Source organism: Mobula hypostoma, chromosome 21 (genome assembly GCF_963921235.1).
Source record: "Mobula hypostoma chromosome 21, sMobHyp1.1, whole genome shotgun sequence".
NCBI lineage: Eukaryota > Metazoa > Chordata > Chondrichthyes > Myliobatiformes > Myliobatidae > Mobula > Mobula hypostoma.
This window is the reverse complement of record NC_086117.1, coordinates 3,593,535-3,615,613: the sequence shown is the minus strand read 5'-3', so window position 1 is coordinate 3,615,613 and position 22,079 is coordinate 3,593,535. Positions and strand designations below refer to the sequence as shown.

Sequence of the window (22,079 nt, the reverse complement as noted above, 5' to 3'; positions counted from 1 at the left end):
GTCTGGACCTGTGCAACCCCCTACTCACCTAAAATCCACTCACACACACGCTGTTCCTTTCTGAGGGGTGGGGTATCCTCAACACACTCAAGTTGTGTAGCGACGGACAAGTGGCGGAGCGATAGGCTTGACCAGCTGGGAGCTGTAGTCACAAATCTGCGTGCAGGCGGCAGGGGGAGAGTGGTCACACATGGATTACAGAGCAGAGATCCGGTGAGGCAGCAGGGGAGAGTGGTCACAGATGGATTACAGAGCGGAGATCCGGTAAAGCAGCAGGGGAGAGTGGTCACACATGGATTACAGAGCGGAGATCCGGTGAGGCAGCAGGGGAGAGTGGTCACAGATGGATTACAGAGCGGAGATCCGGTAAGGCAGCAGGGGAGAGTGGTCACACATGGATTACAGAACGGAGATCCGGTAAGGCAGCAGGGGAGAGTGGTGTTACGTACCCCGTAACTGGGTTGCCAAACCAGCAGAAATGGATCACTCAGTTGGAGTCTGGAGTACTAGAACTAAGAAAGTTTTATTAAAGAAACAAACAACACAGTAATCGAAAGGATAATAAATGCAACAGTTCAGCGATGATAAACACACATGTGCACAGAATTAAGATAACAGCATCAATCAAGCTCTATCGTTGTCTAGGGGTAAATGACCAAATTTCAAAATGACTCAAAGTTCAGTCCAGTTCAGTTCGCAGTAATCGTTGCCATGGCGATGGACAACGTGGGGGGGGAAGAGAGAGATAGAACAGGAACAACTGATCATTCAGACACGGCTTCACTCACAGACTGGCGAGATTGCTCACAAGCAACTTTTGGGCGGGTCCTTGCTGATGTCACCTGAGGTCACCGACTGTGACCCCTCCTCCAGATGTGGTCGATCCTCTGCAGTGAACCCGGCACCCAGGCAAGGGCGGACACACACCGGGTTCCCGCTGATCATACCTTTCCACCCTTGTCGTTGTCTGATACTTCTCACCCACTCGTGAGAGGCGCACCGCTTCCAGGGTCTCGTTACCTCGGGTGGCGTGTGTGTCTGTCTTAGCGAACCGGTCCCTTTTTATCCCCCTGCTGGGGTATCGCCTGTCCATCACTTCAAACAGTTCAGGGTTCAAAGGGGGGAGCCGCTCCAGACAGCTCTCTCTCTCCCCCGTTCCTTCATTACACATCTCCAGACGCTGCTCCATTGTTCCTTATCTCTCCTTCCCCTGAGGGCAGGTGGCAGACCAACTGCTGATGTCACTGATGCTAGCCCAGGCCAGCAAACATCTTAATTTTATGTGTATTCTCGTCACAGTGGTCACACATGGACTACAGAGCGGAGATCCGGTAAGGCAGCAGGGGAGAGTGGTCGCACATAGATTACAGAGTGGAGATCCGGTGAGGCAGCAGGGGAGAGTGGTCACACATGGATTACAGAGTGGAGATCCGGTGAGGCAGCAGGGGAGAGTGGTCACACATGGATTACAGAGCGGAGATCCGGTGAGGCAGCAGGGGAGAGTGGTCACACATGGATTACAGAGTGGAGATCCGGTGAGGCAGCAGGGGAGAGTGGTTGCACATGGATTACAGAGCGGAGATCCGGTGAGGCAGCAGGGGAGAGTGGTCGCACATGGATTACAGAGTGGGGATCCAGTGAGGCAGCACCCTCTGTGTCTGAGCAGCCCTGTTTAGGGAGGCACTGCTCACCCATAATTAGGGAAGGGCCTAGAAAAGGTGGCTCAAACGAAGCCCGCTCACACCAACCTGGCCAGTCTGCCTCTACTGGCGGGTCGTCCAACTCTAGCGGTAAGAATCACAAGCAGATTCTGATCGTCACCTCATGAAACATACGAACTCTGTTGGACAATGCTAACTCAGATCGCCCAGAGAGACGCAATGAACTTGTTGCTCGTGTGCTCAAGGACTACAGAGTGGACACTACGGCTCTCCAGGAGTCCCAAGTCGCTGGTGAGGGCGCGCTTTGTGAAGAGAAAGTAGGGTACACATTCTTCTAGTCTGGCAGGCCCGAAGAAGAACGAAGAGAATCTGGTGTGTGCTTGGCTATCAAGAACTGCCTCACAGCAAAGCTACCAACCCTGCCTGTTGCTGTAATGACCGAATACAGACCTTGCGTACACCTTTGCAAGGAAAACGCCACCTCACCATAGTCAACGCTTACGCCCCAACTCTGACTGATCCCAGTGAAGACACAGAGGCATTCTACAGTGAGCTGAAAACCACCATCAGTAGCCTGGCAACTTCCGATAGGCTGCTGTTGCTGGGAGACTTTAATGCTTGGGTTGGCAAGGAGTCCACTGTGTGGCCTAGTGTGATAGGACACCAAGGGGTTGGCAACAGTAACGGTAACGGTCTACTGCTCCTCTCGATGTGCACAGAATTCAAACTGTGCATTACTAACAAGCTCAAATGCAAATGGATGCATCCACGATCTAAAAGCTGGCAGTTCATTGACTATGTCATCACCCAACAACGAGACATCTCTGACGTTCGTATCACCAGAGTTCAGCGTGGAGCTGAGTGCTCAGCTGGTCATCAAATGGTGTGGTCAGATCTATGCCTATCGATCAAACCTCCACGCAGACTGGATGCTGCCAAACCACCCGAAAAGCTGAACACCACCAAACTGAAACATCGTGAGTGTGTTGATGCCCTGAAATCCTCTATGGAATCTGCTCTGGGCAGACTGGTTGAGAATCACCAGACGATATTACTTTCCACTGGAATGCCTTCAGAGAAACGGTGTACAGCGCTGCCCAGGACACCATGGGGAAGGCCAAGCGCGAACATCAGGACTGGTTTGGTGAGAGCAGCCGATCTGCGCAAGACCTTCTGAGAGCTAAGGCAGCTGCTCACCAAGCTCCTCTTCGACACCCAAACTCAAGTTCCAAAAAGTGTGCCTTTCTGAGTGCAAAATAAACTTTGCAGAGGCAGCTCAGGGCTATGAAAGACCAGTGGTGAGCAAACAAGGCCAAGGAGTTACAAGCCTTTGCTGACTGTAATGACTCAAGAAGCTTCTATGAAGCAATCAAGGTTGTGTATGGTCCATCAAAACGAGGCACCTCACAACTCCTGAGCAAGGACAGTACATCCATCTTCACTGAGAAGTCAGAGCACATGAAAAGATGGCAAGAACACTTCCACGAGCTGCTGAACAGACCAGGAACCATCACCGGATGAAGCACTGGGCAGAGTACACCCTCGACCCATACTGTTCGAACTAGATACTCACCCTACTCTTCACAGGGTCATCAAAGCCATCAAACAGCTCAAACCCAACAAAGCACCAGGGCCTGATGGTATCACAGCCGAGATCTATCAGTATGGTGGTCACACACTGACATCATGCTTGCATCAGCTGTTCACAAAGTTGTGGAGAGCTGCAGAACTACCACAAGACTTCAAAGACGCATCAATCGTGACCATCGACAAGAACAAGGGAGACAAGAGAGACTGCAACAATTACTGTGGCATCTCTCTTCTGTCAGTTGTGGGAAAATGCCTCGTGAAAATCATCCTTAGACGCTTGGTGTCCAACATCAGTGACAACATCCTTCCAGAAAGCCAGTGTGGTTTTTGAACAGGCCATAGTACAGTGGACATGATCTTTTCACTGAGGCAGCTCCAAGAGAAATGTGTTGAGCAGCAGAGAAGTCTCTATATCACATTTGTTGATCTAACCAAAGCGTTTGACACTGTTGGTAGAGATGGCCTGTGGAAGCTCCTACCAAAATTCGGTTGCCCCCCACACCTAACCAACATCATCCGTCAGTTCCATGAAGGCATGGAAGGCCGCATCAACGTGTGTGGTGAGTTGTCAGACCCATTTTCCATCAGCAACGGCGTAAAACAGGGTTGTGTTCTGGCTGCTACTCTGTTTGGACTATTCTTCGCTGCTGTTCTTCAGGATGCCACATCAGACCTGAAGTCAGGGGTCTTCCTACAAACGAGGGCTGATGGCGGGCTCCTCAACCTCGCAAGATTGAGGGCAAAAACAAAAGTCAGGGACATTGTGGCGCATGAGCTATAATTTGCTGATGACTGTGCACTGGTTGCCCACTCTCTCAAAGACTTACAGGAGATCACCAGTGCAGCCAAAAGCTTCGGACTGACAATCAGCCTGAAAAAGATGGAAGTTTTGTACCCACCGGCTCCTGGCTCAAGCTACGAAGAACCAACTGTCCTAATTGATGACACTCAACTCAATGCTGTCAACATGTCTTGCTACCTGCACAGCATAATAATAACATCCTCGGCTTCTCTGGATGTAGAGATTGAGTCAAGAACCAGAAAAGCCTGCTTTGCCTTTGGTCAGCTGAAAGATCGAGTTTGGTCACAGAAGATCAGGTTGGCCACCAAGTGCAAGGTTAAATGGGGCCGTTGTCATATCAACCTTGTTATTTAACTATTTATGGTTCTACTACTATTTATTATTTATGGTGCAACTGTAACGAAAACCAATTTCCCCCAGGATCAATAAAGTATGACTACTACTACTACTTATATGGATGTGAGACATGGTGCCCATATCAGAGACACTTACGCCAGCTTGACCAACTGCAGCAGCGTCACCTACGTTCTCTGATGAAGATCACCTGGCGAGACAAGGTCTCCAATACCGAGGTCCTCTCTCGAGCCGGAATGCCCGCAGTTTCAACCTTGGTGATGTCAGTCCAACTGCGCTGGGCAGGACATGTTGTCAGAATGCCTGACAGAAGACTGCCCAAGGACATTTTGTACGGCCAACAGTTTACCTGAAAATGAGGAGGCCAGTGACTATGGTACAAAGATGTTTTGCACGGGAGCCTCAAGAAAGCTGATATTTCCCCATCAACATGGGAGGATCTGGCTCAAGATCGCTCACAGTGGAGGGACGCCATCAGAAAAGGTGTGGACGCTGCTGAGAACAAGCTGAACGAGGCAACAGAGGAAAGGCACAGGAAGCGCCACATCAGAGCTCCTGCCCCCTGCTGCCCCTCCAGGCCTCACCTGCCAAGTCTGTGGCAAGCAGTCGCTGTCAAGGATCGGCCTGTACAGTCACTCCAGGATGCCCATATCAAACCCTACTAACTGACTGAAAGGAACCATCATCATCCTATGGGATGGATAATGAGAGAGAGAGAGAGAGAGAGAGAGACTCTCTGATAATAAAATTTACTTTGAACTTTGAGGTGCTTTCTTTTTGATCGTGTTGCAGCTGCTGTACCATACTCTCATGCAGTAGATCAGTTTGGCACATCGACAAAAGCTTACCAGCAGCTTTTGGGGCAGATTTGCTCTCTTTAAATTTCTAAGATAGTATTGGCACTCTGAAGAACTTTAGCTGGAGATCCTTTCCACTGCTTCATTGTTTATGAGTAGTGGAACTTGTTCATACCTTCTTGATTTCCTGAAGTCGATGATTTTTTTTTGCTTTTTGATGTTGAGTGAAAGGTTATGGTTATTGCAACATTCAGACAGTTTCTGCACTTCCTCTCTGTATGCTGTTTCATTGTTATTTCTAATTAATCCAATCACTGTGGGGTCATCTGCACATTTAATGATGGAGTTTGTGGCAAAGGCAGAGCCACAGTCATGGGTGATTAGAGTGGGCTCCGTACCCGTCCCTGCGCTAGCCCGGTGTTCAGGGTCAGGGAGGCTGATGAGTACCTGCCTAGTCTGACTGTCTGGCTGTGATTGGTAAGAAAGTCCACAATCAGTTGCAAATTGATGTATTGAGTCCCAAACTGTGTAGTTCAATGGTCAACTTGTTGCAGAGTATGGTGTTGAAGGCAGAACTACAGTCGATTAAAAAGCATTCTGGCATAGGTGTCCTTATGCTCCAGGTGTTCCAGTATGGTGTGGAGAGCACTGGAGATGGCGTCCTCAGTTGATCTGTTTGGCTTATAGGCAAACTGGTGCAGGTGCAGAGTATCAGGAATTGCCTTCTTAACGTGGGACAAAACCAGTATCTCCAGGCACTGGGTGGCTATGGGGGTGAGAGCAATCAGTCTGAAGTTGTTGAAGCATGTTACCGCTGACTACTATGGGATTGGTATTGTGGTTGATGTTTTGAAGCACGCATTGATCACAGCAAGGGACAGGGAGAGGTTATAGATTTCAGTAAAAGAGGACCCGTCCAGTATGCAGTCTGGTCCAGCAGGTCTGCATGTGTTGATACTGCAGAGGGTACATCTCACCTCGTGTCCTCCTCCGGTGTCTAGGCCTTCATCACTGGTCCGTTGCTGTCTCTGTCAAACCCAGCAGAGAAGTTGTTTCACAAACAGGAGAAAATCTGCAGATGCTGGAAATCAAAGTAACACACACAAAGTGCTGGAGGGACTCAGCAGGCCAGGCAGCATCTATGGAAAAGAGTACAGTCGACGTTTTGGGCCGAGATCCTTCACCTGGACTGGAATAAAGAGCTCAGCTAGTGTGGTGTCACTGTTGGCAGAGCAGCTGAATTTTTCTTATTTGCTTTTGGTCAGTGATGGACCTGATATCTTTCCACGTGTGTTGGAGGTTGGTGGCTTTATTGAAGAGTGTCTTTATCTGTTGTTTGGTAGTTTTAATGCCTTTTAAAGTTTGACCTGGTGTTGCTGTATGCTGCAGTCTCACTGGATCTTGAAGCAGCACCTTGAGCCCTGAGCATGTTCCCAACATTGTTGTTCATCCATGGCTACTGATTTGGGAATGAACAGATGTTTTTATTGCTGGTGCCGTTGTCTGTGCTGTATTTCACATAGGCCATAACCATAGGGGAGCATTCCTCTAAGTCAGCTCCCATATCACGCATTACTTGGAATGCAAACAGGTTCCGATCTCTGCAGTCAAAGCATTCCCGAAGCCAAGAGATAACTCCCTCGGGCTATGCTGTCCCTGCTTTTGTAAATGGTTTTGTCTTCCTTACCACTGGTCTGTAGACTGGAGTTAGATGGTCAATGTAGCCTGGAGTTAGATGGTCAATGTAGACTGGAGTTAGATGGTCAATGTAGACTGGAGTTAGATGGTCTGTAGCCTGGAGTTAGATGGTCTGTAGACTGGAGTTAGATGGTCAATGTAGACTGGAGTTAGATGGTCTGTGGACTGGAGTTAGATGGTCAATGTAGACTGGAGTTAGATGGTGAATGATGGCAGGTGGGCTGGAGCCAGTGATGCATTCAGCCCTTTTGACTACTCATTGTAGAGCGTTTCCGTAACTAGGTTAAACTCGAATGATCTCTGCATTCAATGCCACTGGTCCAGGTACCTCCCTATTAGTAATATTGCATTTACTTTTGGTCACCCTGATGTGAGAAAGATGCCATGGTGCTGGAAAGAGTGTGGGGAGATGCTGTATATGAGGATGTTTCCGGGACTCGAGGATCTGAGTTATAGAGGGAGGTTGCATAGGTTGGGATTTTTTCTTTGGAGTCGAGGAGACGGAAGATCTAATGGAGGTGTATGAAGTCATGAGGGTCATGCATAGGGGGAATGCTGACACTTTTCCCAGGGTTGAGGAAACAGAACCAGAGATCATAGGTTTAAGTTGAGTGAAAAGACATACCTGTGGGAGAACCTTTTCACCTAGAGGGTGGTCAGTATATGGAACGAGTTGCCAGAGGAGGTGGTTGACCATTAGATCGTAAGGCCATAAGATATAAGAGCAGAATTAGGCCATTTGGCCCATCGATTCTGTTCTGCCATTTCAGCATGGCTGATCCACTTCCGTCTAGCCCCAGTCTCCTGCCCTGACTAATCAATAATCTATCAATCTCTGCCTAAGTATACCCAATGACTTGGGCTCCACAGCCAACTGTGTAATGAATTCCACAGTTTCACCACTCTCTGGCAAAAGAAATTCCACCTCATCTCCGTTCCAAAAGGATGTCCCTCTATTCTGAGGCTGTGCCCTCTGGTCCTAGATTCCCCGACTATAGGAAACATCCTCTCCATATCCACTCTATCGAGGCTTTTCAACATACAATAGTTTTCAATGAGACCCCCCTTCATTCTTCTGAATTCCAGTGTGTAAAGCCCAGAACCATCAAATGCTTCTCATACGACAAGCCTTTCTATCCTGGAATCATTTTCATGAACCCTCTCCAATGTCAGGTTGAGGCAGGTACATCAACAATATTAAAAAGGTACTTGAACAGGTAGATGGATAGGAAAGCTTTAGAGAGATGTGGGTCAAATACCTCTATACCTCTATCAAATCTCCTCTCATTCCCCTACGCTCCAAGGAGTAAAGTCCTAACCTATTCAGCCTTTTCCTGGTACTCAGCTCCTCAATTCCTGGCAATATCCTTGTCAATTTTCTCTGCACTCTTTCAATCTTTATCTAGGTGCACAGTAGCGTAGCGGTTAGTGCAATTGGTTCATTGCGCCAGCAATCAGAATATCTGGACTCAATTCTGACACTATCTATAAAGAGTTTTCTCCCCGTGAACGCTTATCCAGGTGCTGTTCAATATTAGTAGTGAAGGTGACTCATAGATCTTGTTACACACGCAGCATGCTGGAGGACAGTGTCTATAGAGGGAAATGGGTAGAAAGTGATTCAGGTCACGACCCTTCAGTGTAGCGAGACGGTTAGCGCGCCGCTATGACAGCTCAGCGTTGGAGTTCAGAGGTCAGCTGTGAGGAGTTTGTACATTCTCCTTGTGTGTGGGTGAGTTTCCCTCAGTTTCTCCGGGGTGTTTCGGTTTCCTCCACAGTCTGGTAGGGCCTGTTCTGTGCTATACCTCTAAATAAAACAAAAATCAGGACCGGTAAAAGGAAAGGGAGTTAACAAACAACTTCTTCCCCTCCATCGTCAGTTTCTGAACAGACAATGCACCCTTGAACACTTTCTAACTACTTATTTAACGATTGTGCATTATCGTGATTTATAGTATATTTTATGTATTGTGCTGTACTGCTGCCATAAACCAACAAATTCCACAACGTGGGGGATAACTGCATTCAACTTCACTTGCACCATCATTGAAATATTCCCATAAACTATGGGCTCACTTTCAAGGACTCTTCATCTCCCTGTCCGTGATATTTATTGTTTATTTATTTGTTTGTGTAGGCCCCCTGGCCAGCCTCAGGGTCGCTCGGCTCGCTGTTGTCTAGGGAAACAGCCCTCGGCCCCACAAAACTGGGTAATCAGTTTGTGTGGATGCTGTGTGATGTACCCCACCCCGCCCAAATAAAAGACAATACACCAGATACGATTAAATGATTTACAGTTTATAGATATTACTGGAACTATATAATTAATAGAGAACAAAATATAAAAGGAAAATAAAAGGCGCCACACTTCTCAAAGTTCAATCTCTTCATGCACAAACAGTTGGAGTTCAGGACCCTTCTTCTTCACCCTGCGACCCCTCAGACCACCTCGACCGGCCGCCTGGGACCAACAACGGTGGTCGACCAGACGCTCCACACGAGTCCGTCTCCGCCTCCTCTCCTCGCCGAACGCCCTCCTCGGGGTCCAACCCCGTTAGCGGATTCACAGCACCTGGTCCATCCTCTGCCTCTCTCTCCCGCCTTCTGCCCCCAAAACCCCACGCATACAATCTCTTACAGACACCCCACAGGCATAACAACTAACCCAATTGGTTCATTTGTCCTCTTATCAGTAGATAATCCAAAACAAACTGCCAGCGCAAGAACTATTTCAGTGTTTATCATAACAAAGAAGCATTCCCAAGTATAACATAACAAAGAAGCCATTTCAATTAGCCTATACAGTAACATAAAAGACAAAATCCCCTTACATTTGTTTATTATTATTTCTTTCCTTTTGGTTTCGCAGTTTCTTGTCTTCTACACACTTGTCGAACACCCCAGTTGATGCAGTCTTTCACTGATTCTGTTATGGTTATTAGTCTGTAGTGTTGGCACATGGCCAACTGGTTAAGGCATTCGTCTAGTGATCTGAAGGTTGCTAGTTCGAGCCTTGGCTGAGGCAGTGTGTTGTGTCCTTGAGCAAGGCACTTAATCACACATTGCTCTGTGACGACACCGGTGCCAAGCTGTATCAACCCTAATGCCCTTCCCTTGGACAACATCGGTGTTGTGGAGAGGGGAGACTTGCAGCATGGGCAACTGCTGGTCTTCCATACAACCTTGTCCAGGCCTGCACTCTGGAACCTTCCAAGGTGCAAATCCATGGTCTCATGAGACTAGCAGATGCCTGTTATTATTCTGTTGTGGACTCATTGAGTATGCTTGCAAGGAAATGAATCTCGGGGTTGTATATGGTGACATTTTTGTACTTTGATAATAAATTTACTTTGGACTTTGATACATCAGTGATAACAAACCTGATTCTGATTCAGTATAAAAGGGAGGGGGTTAGGGAATGGACTGGGAGCAGTCGGGGTGGGTCCAGTTCAAAGACATTTGGTGGTTTTGTACACACAAGAGATTCTGCAGATGCTGGAAGTCTAAGCAATGCACCCAAACGCTAGATGAACTCAGCAGCTATGGAATTGAATAAAGAGCTGACATTTTGGGCTGAGACCTTTCATCAGGACTGGAAAGGAAAGGGGGACGATGAGTGGGGAGGATAAATTAAAAGATGATAAGTGAAGCCAGGTGGGTGGGGGAGGGAAGTGGATTGAGGAGCTGAGATGTGATGAGTGGAAAAGGTAAAGGGCTGGAGAAGAAGGAATCTGATAGGCGAGGAGAGTGGACCATGGGAGAAAGGGAAGGAGGAGGGGCACCGGGATAGGTGATAGGCACGTGAGGAGAAGAGATAAGAGGCCAGAGTGGGGATTAAAGAAGAGGGAAGGGGAAGGGGGGAGGAATTACTGGAAGTTGGAGAACTCAATGCTTATGCCATCAGCTTGGAGGCTATCCAAATGGAATATGAGGTGTTGCTCCTCCAATTGATGGTTTGTGTGCGTTACTATAGTTAAAGTGCTGATGCAGCAAACAATTTGCTAAGCAATCAATTTGTTGGCCTATAGTGCAAGAGGATTTGAGTTCAAGGGAAGAGATGTAACTGTATAAGTTGTGTGAGACCATATCTACAGATGATGTATAGATGGTGAACAGATCTGATCTTGCTGCCTAAGGAAAGATGTACTTGCGATAGGGAGAGTGAAGCTAACGTTTACCAGATCAGTGCCTTAATGTACCAAGGAGGAGCAAACAGGACTCTGATATCTGATCTCAGTCCTAACAGGGTGAAGTTGCAAATAATGTTTTGTCTAGTTAGTATCCAGAACCTTAAGAACTAGAAGCAGGAGTCGTCCCTCTGGCCCATCAAGCCTGCTCCACCATTCAATAAGATCATGGTTGATCTGGCCATGGACTCATCTCCACCTACCCGCCTTTTCCCCATAACCTGTTATTCTCTGTTGTGCAAACATCTGTCTAACTGTGTCTGAAATATGTTTAATGAAGTAGCCTCTACTGTTTCTCCAGGCAGATTCACTACTCTTTGGGAAAAGCAGTTTCTCCTCTTCTCCATCCTAAATCCTTTCCTCTGAATCTAAAGGCTGTGTCCCCTCATTGTAGTCTCACCTACCAGTGGAAACAATTTTTCTGTCTCGATCTTATACATCCTTTTCCTAAAGGAAAAAACCTCTTCCTTTGTATGCTGTCCAAAGGCTTGGTCTCAAGTCTTGGCCATTGTGAAGTTTATTCACCCTAAGGTTGGTGAATCAGAATTTGCTACCCTAGGGAACTGTGTCCGGTGCTCCCGGTGTGGCCTTCTATATATTGGCGAGACCCGACGCAGATTGGGAGACCGCTTCGCTGAACACCTACGCTCTGTCCACCAGAGAAAGCAGGATCTTCCAGTGGCCACACATTTTAATTCCACGTCCCATTCCCATTCTGACATGTCTATCCACGGCCTCCTCTACTGTCAAGATGAAGCCACACCCAGGTTGGAGGAACAACACCTTATATTCCGTCTGGGTAGCCTCCAACCTGATGGCATGAACATTGATTTCTCTAACTTCTGTTTAATGCCCCTCCTCCCCTTCTTACCCCATCCCTTATTTATTTATTTCCCTCTCTTTCCCTCTCACAATCACTCCTTGCCTGTTTTCCATCTTCCTCTGGGACTCCCCTCCCCCTTTCTTTCTTCCAAGGCTTCCCGTCCCATGATACTCCACCTTCTCCAGCCTTGTATCCCTTTTGCCAATCAACTTCCCAGCTCTTGGCTCCATCCCTCCCCCTCCTGTCTTCTCCTATCATTTCGGGTCTCTCCCTCCCCCTCTCACTTTCAAATCTCTTACAAACTCTTCCTTCAGTTAGTCCTGACGAAGGGTCTCGGACCCAAAACGTCGACTGTACCTCTTCCTATAGATGCTGCCTGGCCTGCTACATTCCACCAGCATTTTGTGTGTTGCTCAGAATACATGGTCATCGATTTAGAAAAGAGATGAGGAATTTCTTTAGACAGAGGCTGCAAATCTGTAGAATTCATTGCCACAGAGGACTATGGAGTCCGAGTCATTGCTGCATATTTAAAGCGAAGGTTGACAGGTCCTTGATTAGTCAGTGCGTCAAAGGTTATGAGGAGAAAGCAGGAGAATTGGGTTGAGAGGAGTAATAAATCAACCATGATGGAATGGCGGAGCAGACTCGATGGGCCAAATGGCCTAATTCTGCTCCTATGTCTTATATAAGTAAGTACAAATGCCATCACTTTAGGGAGGATATACTGGATCAACCTACTCTTCAAGAACTGTGTTTGCTTCCACGGTAATGTCTATCTGTCAGTAATCACTATTTGAGTGGTGGTTCCCAGCCCTACCAAAGAGGATGTCAATAAGATTGAAGGAGTACAGAGGAAATTGAGAAGGATGTTGCTGGGACTTGAGGACCTGAGTTGAGTTTGAATAGGTTAGGACTTTAGTCCCTAGAATGTAAAAGATTGAGAAGAGATTTGACAGAGGTTTACAAAATTGTGAGGTGTATAGACAGGATAGATGTCAGCAGGCTTTTTCACCTGAGGTTGGGTGAGACTAGAACCAGAGGTCATGGGTTAAGGGTGAAAGGTGAAATGTTCAAGGGGAACATGAGGGGGAACTTCTTCACTCAGGGAGTTTGGAGCAAGTTGCCAGAGCAATTGCGGATGCAGGGTTGATTTCAACATTTAAGAGCAATTTGGATAGGTACATGAATGGGAGGGCTATGGTCTGGCTGCAGATGGGTGGGACCAGGCAGACTAATGATTCAGCATGGACTAGATGGGCCGAAGGACCTGATTCTGTGCTGTCATGTTCTATGACTGACTATGAGGCGGTACCTTCAGCTAACAAAGAAGTTTAAACACAGTTTATTTTACTTTTAGTGTCACAAGTTTAATTTAGACAAATGATTCCTCACAGGCTGAAAACTTGAGGATTTCTACCTTATAAAAAAAATGTCCATATTTACATGTCACCCACCCAGATCGTTTCATGACAACAACACATTGATGCAGTAGAAGGTAAAGGGTAACACCATTCTATGCTTTGCTACTAGTTCAGAAGTTGCAGAATCCCACAATCCTGATTGAGAAGTTGCAGAACCTGGGCCTCTGTACCTCCCTCTGCAATTGGATCCTTGACTTCCTAACTGGAAGACCACAGTCTGTGCAGATTGGTGATAACATATCCTCCTCGCTGACGATCAACACTGGCGCCCCTCAGGGGTGTGTGCTTAGCCCACTGCTCTACTCTCTGTATACACATGACTGTGTAGCTAGGCATAGCTCAAATACCATCTATAAATTTGCTGACGATACAACCATTGTTGGTAGAATCTCAGCTGGAGACGAGAGGGTGTACAGGAGTGAGATATGCCAACGAGTGGAGTGGTGTCACAGCAACAACCTGGCACTCAATGTCAGTAAGATGAAAGAGCTGATTGTGGACTTCAGGAAGGGTAAGACGAAGGAACACATGCCAATCCTTATAGAGGGATCAGAAGTGGAGAGAGTGAGCAGCTTCAAGTTCCTGCGTGTCAAGATCTCTGAGGATCCAACCTGGTTCCAACATATCGATGTAGTTATAAAGGCGGCAAGACAGCGACTGTACTTCATTAGGAGTTTGAAGGGATTTGGCATGTCAACAAATACAGTCAAAAACTTCTCTAGTTGTACCGTGGAGAGCATTCTGACAGGCTGCATCACTGTCTGGTATGGAGGAGCTACTACACAGGACCGAAAGAAGCTGCAGAAGGTTGTAAATCTAGTCAGCTCCATCCTGGGCACTAGCCTACAAAGTACCCAGGACATCTTTAGGGAGCGGTGTCTCAGAAAGGCAGCGTCCGTTATTAAGGACCTCTAACACCAACAGCATGCCCTTTTCTCACTGTTAACATCAGGTAGGAGGTACAGAAGCCTGAAGGAACACACTCAGCGATTCAGGAACAGCTTCTTCCCCTCTGCCATCCGATTCCTAAATGGACATTGAATCTTTGGACACTACCTCACTTTTTTTAATATATAGTATTTCTGTTTTTGCACATTTTTAAATCCATTCAATACACATAATTGATTTACTTGTTTATTTATTATTATGTTTTATTTTTTTTTCTCTCTGCTAGATTATGTATTGCATTAAACTGCTGCTGCTAAGTTAATAAATTTCACGTCACATGCCAGTGATAATAAACCTGATTCTGATTCTGATCCTGGTCCCAGCATCTTCTCCCCTTTGTTTTCAGCACTGCCAATATTAACTGTAGAGGAAATAAAGGCAGGGAAAGGACAGGCCAGATGAATGAGTCCAGCCTGAACCATCGACTGTTCATTTCCCTCCATAGATGCTGCCTGACTTGCCGAGTTCCTCCAGCACTTTCTGTGTGTTCCAGCTTCAAATTAATTTATCAGTGTTTCCTTTTACTACGCTGCAGGAGTTCATAGAGAGAAAACCTGTGAATAGACCTTTTTGGCAAATGCAATCTCTCGGAGCTTAAATCTGAAACCTATTCCATATTGAAAGTCCTAGATAGAGTGGATGTGGAGAGAATGCTTCCTATACTGGGGGAGACTAGGACCAGAGGGCACATTCAGAGTGGTGTGGAGAGGATGTTTCCTACAGTGGGGGAGTCTAGGACCAGAGGACACAGCCTTAGGATAGAGGGAGGTCACTTTAGAATGAAAATGAGGGGAATTTCTTTAGCCAGAGGGTGGTGAATCTATAGAATTCATTGGCACAGACAATTGTGGAGGCCAAGTCAGTGGATATATTTAAAGTAGAGATTGCTAGGTTCTTGATTAGTCGGGGCGTCAAAGGTTACGCTGAGAAGGCAGGAGAATAGGGTTGAGAGGGATAATAAATCGGCCATGATGGAATGGCAATGCAGATTCGATGGGCTGAATGGCCTAATTTTGCTCCTACAGTATGTCTTTTATATCTTATGTCTCATAGTCATAAATCGACTTTTAACTTGGTTTGGCTTTTTTGCAGTGAATCCCTGCTGTTACTGGCCCTGTCAGAATAAAGGAGTTTGTGTTAACGTTGGCCTAGAAGGTTATGAATGTGACTGCACACACACTGGCTATTATGGAGTTAACTGCACCGTGCGTAAGTTGTTTTCAAATTACTGTTCTTTGTAAGATTTTGCAATGTAGTTGTATTTAACGTTTTGAGGTTGAAAGTCAAACAGCAGTTTTGATGATGTTTATAACATTGAATAAACTCCAGCATGACTTATCTTTAGAGTTTTGTCATGATGGAACTGTGTACTTAAAAGGAATTCCTTTTTCCTAAATGTTTTCATACATTAAATATCCAAACGGAGAAAACCTCTTCCTTGATGTGGCCCATCTCTATGGGGAGTGAAGAGCTTAAGGAGAGACGGGTTAGGCTGGGACTTTTGTTCCCTAGAATGCAGGACTTTGAGAAGTAACCTTTAAAGAGGCTTATAAAATCATGGGGGTCCTAGATTCAATGGTTGATTGGTTGCGTTCCTTTCCCCAGGGTAGGCAAATCTAAAACTAGAGGGAATAGGTTTAAGGTGAGGGGTGAGTGATTTACAGGAGACATGAGGGGCAGGTTTCATACATAGGGCGGTGGTATATGGAAAAACTTGTCAGAGGAGGTGTGATAACAACATTCATGAGACATTTGGACAGGTACAAGGATAGAAAAGACACAGAAGGATGTGAGCCAAACACAGGCAAATGTATCCAGCTCAGATAGGCATGGATGAGTTGGATTGAAGGATCTGTTTCTAAAGTTCTTCTTGGTATCTTAATTAAAACACTGCTTACAAATGCTCCATTCTCATGAATTTTGAAAGTTTGTGAATTTAATTTTGCAGACTGTTAAGCTTCTCAGAAATTGCGAGAGTGATGGGATTCAGTAATTGGTTAAAGATTCAGATGTTTAAACCTGAGGTGTCTTCAGAAGTAGCCATTTTGAGGCCCTCCATTGGTCAGGAGTGACCATGGATGTTGTGTTCTAACTGTCTATGTGATACGCAAGCCAGGGGAGTGTGACATGGAGAGCAAATTGTTGCTCGTGCAGCAGGCTCCCCAACTCCACGCAGCTGATAAATCCAAGGGAATAGCAGAGACCAGAACAGTTTGGCACTAGTGTTGTTGCAGGAATCACCAGTCAGCAATGAACTCAATGTAGGGCTGCCTTATTGACACCAGCCCTGGGTTTTTCATCTGGGTTTACTTCCAAATCCTCCCCCATGAGTGGATATAGCCACAAGGCAGTGGAGTGTAGGGAAAGAAAACCCCGAAGGAGATACTTTGGTAACATTGCTTGCACAGTGGATGGGATTACTAAATGGTCAAAGGGTATTAGATCCAACTGTTTAATTCTTAGGTTGGACAGTTTAGAATCATAAAAAACTACAGCACAGAAACAGGCCCTCTGGCCCATCTAGTTCATGCCAAATCATTTAAACTGCCTAGTCCCTTCAACCTGCTCTGGGACCATAGCATCCATACCCACCCATCCATGTACCTATCCAAACTTCTCTTAAATATTGAAATTGAATCACTTGCACCACCTGCACTGACAGCTCGGTTTAAATGTTATTTTCTTTGCAGTTGAACAATTAATTTTTAACTTGTATTTTAAGTAGCCTCTAGTAGTGATACGAAGTATAATTCTGGAAAGCTCTGGAAGCTTCTTTGTTCTGAATTACTTGAATAAGTGCTTTTGCATTGCCTAACTTGGTACTTCAGTATTGAATAAGTGCTTTCTAATTGGTTAATTCTTATCTATAGATTTAAATGGAATTTTCTTCGCCTCTGTGGGTATAAAATAGCGGAACACAAAGCAGCACCATCTTAATGACAGGAGACTGTGGCCGTGAACGGGACACCCAGATGCCAGGGTCAGGGACATCTCAGATCATGTCCACAGCATGTTGGAGAGTGAGGGAGAGTAGCCGGATGTCTTCATACATATTGGTACCAATGACATAGGAAGGAAAAGCTATGAGGTCCTGAGGAGAGAATTTAGAGAGCTAGAGAGAAAGCTGGGAAGCAGGACCTCCAGGGTAGTAATTTCTGCATTGCTACCTGTGCCAGTGAGGGTAGAAACAGGATGATTTGGCAAATAAATGCGTGGCTGAGAAGCTGGTGCAGGGGCAGGGCTTCAGGTTCTTGGATCATTGGGATGTCTTCTGGGGGAGGTATGACCTGCATAAAAGGGATGGGTTGCACCTGAACCCGAGGGGAACCAATGTTCTTGCGGGCAGCTTTGTTAGAACTGTTGAGGAGGGTTTAAACTGATTTGGCAGGGATGGGAACCGGAATGAAAGGGACTCAGGATATGATGAATGGTAAAAAAGCAAAGATAGTGTGCAGTCAGATTTTCAGGAAGGGCAGGCAGATGACAGAACAAAATTGCAGCCAGCAGGGTGAGTATCAGTGCATTAGGGATGCAGAATCAAAAAAGGTTAGCAAATGTGGTACTCAAAGTGTGATATCTCAATGCACAGAGTATAAGAAATAAGGTGGATGATCTTGCTGCACTTTTACCGATTGTTGTGCTATCGCTGATTCATGGCTGAAGGATGGTTGTAGTATGGGAGCCGAAGGTCCAGGGTTACACGTTATATTGGAGGGATAGGAAGACAGGCACAGGGGGTGGTGTGGCTCTACTGGTAAAGAATGGCATTAAATCAGTAGAAAGATGTGTCATAGGATCGGGAGATTTTGAATTCTTGTGGGTTGAGTTAAGAAAATGTAATGTGGACTGTAGATTACAACGAGAAATTGAAAAGGCATGTCAGATGGGCAATGTTATGATAGTCATGGGAAATTTTAACATGCAGGTAGCTTGCGAAAATCAGGTTGGTAATGGATCCCAAGAGAGTGAATTTGCTAAACATAGAAACATAGGAAACCTACAGCACAATACAGGCCCTTCGTCCCGCAATGCTGTGCCGAACGTGTCCCTACTTCAGAGATTACCTCAGGTTGCCCATAGCCCTCTATTTTTCCAAGCTCCATGTACCTATTCAGGAGTCTCTTAAAAGACGCTGTCGTATCTGTCTCCACCACCGTGGCCGAGAGTCCATTACATGCACTCAACACTCTCTGCATAAAACAAAACTTGTTGAATGTCTTTGAGATGGCTTTTTAGAGCAGTTTGTCGTTGAGCCTACTAGGGGTTCAGCTATATGGGATTGGGTGTTATATAATGAACTGGAGGTGACTAGGGAGCTTAAGGTAAAGGAATTCTTAGGAGCCAGTGATCACAGTATGATTAAGTCAAACTTGAAATAGGGAGAAAGTAAAGTCTGACATAGCTGTATCTCAGTGAAGTAAAGGAAATTACAGTGGCATGAGAGAGGTGTTGGCCAAAGTAACTTGGAAGGAGATGCTGGCAGGGATGTCAGCAGAGCAGCAGTGGTTTGAGTTTCTGTGAAAATTGAGGAAGGTACAGGATAGCTGTATTCCAAAAACAAAGAAATACTGGAATGGCCAAATAGTATAACCGTGGCTGACAAGGGAAGTCAAAGCTAATGTAAAAAGCAAAAGAAAGGGCATACCACAAAGTAAAAATGGGTGGGAAGATAGAGGAGTGGGGAGCTTTTAAAAACTTACAGAGAGCAACTAAACAAATCATTAGGAATGATAAGATGAAATATGAAAGCAAGCTAGCAAACAAAATCAAGGTGGATAGAGAAAGCTTTTTCAAGTATATAAAAGAGAGGAAAGTGGATATAAGACCACTAGAAAATGAGGCTGGAAAAATAATAACAGGGGACAAGGAGATGGCAGATGAACTAAATGAATATTTTGAATCAGTCTTCACTGTGGAAGACACTAGCAGTGTGCCAGGCGTTGAAGGGTGTGAGGAAAGAGAAGTGAGTGCAGTTACCATTACAAGAGAGAAGATGCTCAAAAAGCTGAAAGACTTTAAGGTACGTAAATCACCTGGACCAGATGAACTGCACCCTAGGGTTCTGAAGAGGTAGCGGTAGAGATTGTAGGGACATTAGAAAAGATCTTTCAAAAATCATTGGACTCTGGCATGGTGCCAGAAGACTGGAAAATTGCAAATGTCACTCCACCCTTTAAGAAAGGAGGAAGGCAGCAGAAAGGAAATTATAGACAAGATAGCCTGACCTCATTGGTTTGGAAGATGTTGGAGTCAATTGTTAAGGATGAGGTAATGGAGTACTTGGTGTCACAGGACAAGATGGTGCAAAGTTATCATGGTTTCCTTTAAGGAAGATGTTGCCTGACGAACCTGTTGGAATTTTTTGAGGTGTAGGATGGGAACATATAGATAAACAGGATGCAGTGGATGTTGTATATTTGGATTCTTAGAAGGCCTTTGACAAGGTGCCACACATGAGGCTGCTGACCAAGTTAAAGAGCCCATGGTATTACAGGATAGTTATTAGTATGGTTAGAGCATTGGCTGATTGGTAGGAGGCAGCGAGTAGGAATAAAAGGATCCGTTTTTGGTTGGCTGTCAGTGACTAGTGGTATTCCGCAGGGGTCAGTGGTAGGACCACTCCTTTTTATGCTGTATATCAGTGACTTAGATGATGGAATAGAGGGCTCTGTTGCCAAGTTTGCAGATGATACAAAGATTAGTAGAGGGGCAGGTAGTGTTGAAGAAACAGGTAGGCTGCAGGACTTGGACAGATTAGGAGAATGGGCAAGAGAGTGGCAAATGAAATAGAATGTTGGAAAATGCATGGCCATGCACTTTGGTAGAAGAAATAAATATGCAGACTATTTTCTAAATGAGGAGAAAATCTAAAGATCTGAGATGCAAAGTGACTTGGGAGTCCTTGTGCAGAACACCCTAAAGGTTAATTTGCAGATAGAGTAAGTGGTGAGGAAGGCAAATGTAATGTTAGCATTAATTTCAAGAGGTGTAGAATGTAAGAGTAGGGATGTGATGCTGAGAGTTTATAAGGCATTGGTGAGGTCTCACCTTGAGTATTGTGAACAGTTTTGGGCTCCTCATCTAAGAAAAGATATGCTGGCATTGGAGAGGGTTCAGAGAAGGTTCACAAAGGTGATTCTGGGTATGAAAGGGTTATCATATGAGGAACGTTTGATGGCTCTGGGCTGGCACTCGCTGGAATTTAGAAGGAGGAGAGGAGATCTCATTGAAACCTTTCAAATGTTGAAAGCCTAGACAGAATAGATATGGAAAGGATGTATCCCATGGTAGGGGAGTCTAAGACAAAAGGGCATATTCTCAGGATAGAGTGGCATCCATTTAAAACAGAGATGTGGAGAATTTTCTTTAGCCAGAGGGTGGTGAATTTGTGGATTTTGTTACCACAAGCACCTGTTGAGGCCAGATTGTTGGGTGTATTTAGGGCGGAGATTGATAGGTTCTGATTGGACACGACATCAAAGGTTATGGGGAGAGGCTGGGGAGTGGGGCTGAGGAAGGGAAAGCACATACAAAATGCTGGAGGAATCAGCAGGCAAGGCAGCATCTATGGAAAAATTACAGTCAATGTTTCTGGCTGAAACCCTTTGGCAGGAAGGATAGGCCAAGATTGAATGGCAGAGCAGACTCGCTAGACCATATGGTCTAATTCTGCTCCTATGTCTTATGGTTTTAATCTTCTTAGTCTTTTACTTAGCGTCCTGTCACTGTCTGTCCAACTTTCCTCTGTTGTATCAACTCTTAGTGAAGTGATCATGACGCAACAAGTCTTGTGTTTCTTTCCCTACTTCATAAACGGGGGCTTCCAGCCTGGGCTCAGTGGACCCCTCTGTTAATGGTAAGGCTCCATAGCATAAAAAAGGTTGGGAATTCCTGTTCTAAAAGAACTCTGGATCAAAAACATCAGGGTCCGACAAAGGTAAAAAGTAGCCTTCTATAAGCCATTGTCTTCCTGTACTTCATGTGATCCTTGCTGTTTCCTGACTGATGTATTTTTATTTGCAGCTTATTTCTGGACAAGAGTTTACACAGTGTTGAAGCCAAGCCCTGCTTTTGCACATTATCTACTGACACACTATAAATGGATGTGGGATATCGTAAATAAGATTTCGTTCCTCAGTGACAACTTGATGCGTCTGGTTTTAACAGGTTTGTAGAATTTATTGAATTTGTTATCTGAGTTTTGGTAACTGTTATGGATTAATTTGCTTCCTTGTCAAAGATGAACACAGACATTATTTAAATTGAAGTGGGGATCAAAGACTAGTAATCAGGTCAAATGTGATCAGTCGACCGGAATTTAGTTTCTTTTTGATTCGTTTATTTAGTATCTTTCACAATGCCCAAGACACAGAGAAGTATAATTAAAGTGGTGTCACAGTTGTAATGTTGGAATCGTGAACATTAGCTCCCAGCTGCAGATACTGTATATGGCAATGTATTAGTGCATGGTATTTGACAAGTGAATTTCAATTTCATCAACTTTGCCTCCAACTTCCATCCTGCCCTTAAATTCACTTGGTCCATCTGAGCCACCTTCTTCCTCTTTCTCAATCTCTCTGTCTCCATCTCTGAGACAAGCAGTTGACCAACATCTTTTATAAACCTACCAATTTCCACGGCTATCTTGACTATACTATCTTGACAATCTCTTGGCTGAGAGTGATAGGTATCTGAGTAGCCAGGGCATCAAAGGTTATGGTGAGAAGGCGGGGGAGTGGGACTAAATGGGAGAATGGATCAACTCATGATAAAATGGCGGAGCAGACTCAATGTG

At 45.4% G+C, this 22,079-nt stretch overlaps 1 protein-coding gene across 1 annotated transcript in view; it reads left to right on the top strand.

The window, feature by feature from the left end:
* The window catches only part of LOC134359741 (prostaglandin G/H synthase 1-like), a 120,446-nt gene that overhangs the window by 23,189 nt on the left and 75,178 nt on the right, over positions 1 to 22,079 (top strand). The window contains exons 3-4 of the mRNA XM_063073315.1: positions 15,377 to 15,493; positions 21,308 to 21,451. Of these exons, the coding sequence (XP_062929385.1) occupies positions 15,377 to 15,493; positions 21,308 to 21,451 (261 nt within the window). The remainder of the gene's footprint in view (positions 1 to 15,376; positions 15,494 to 21,307; positions 21,452 to 22,079) is intronic.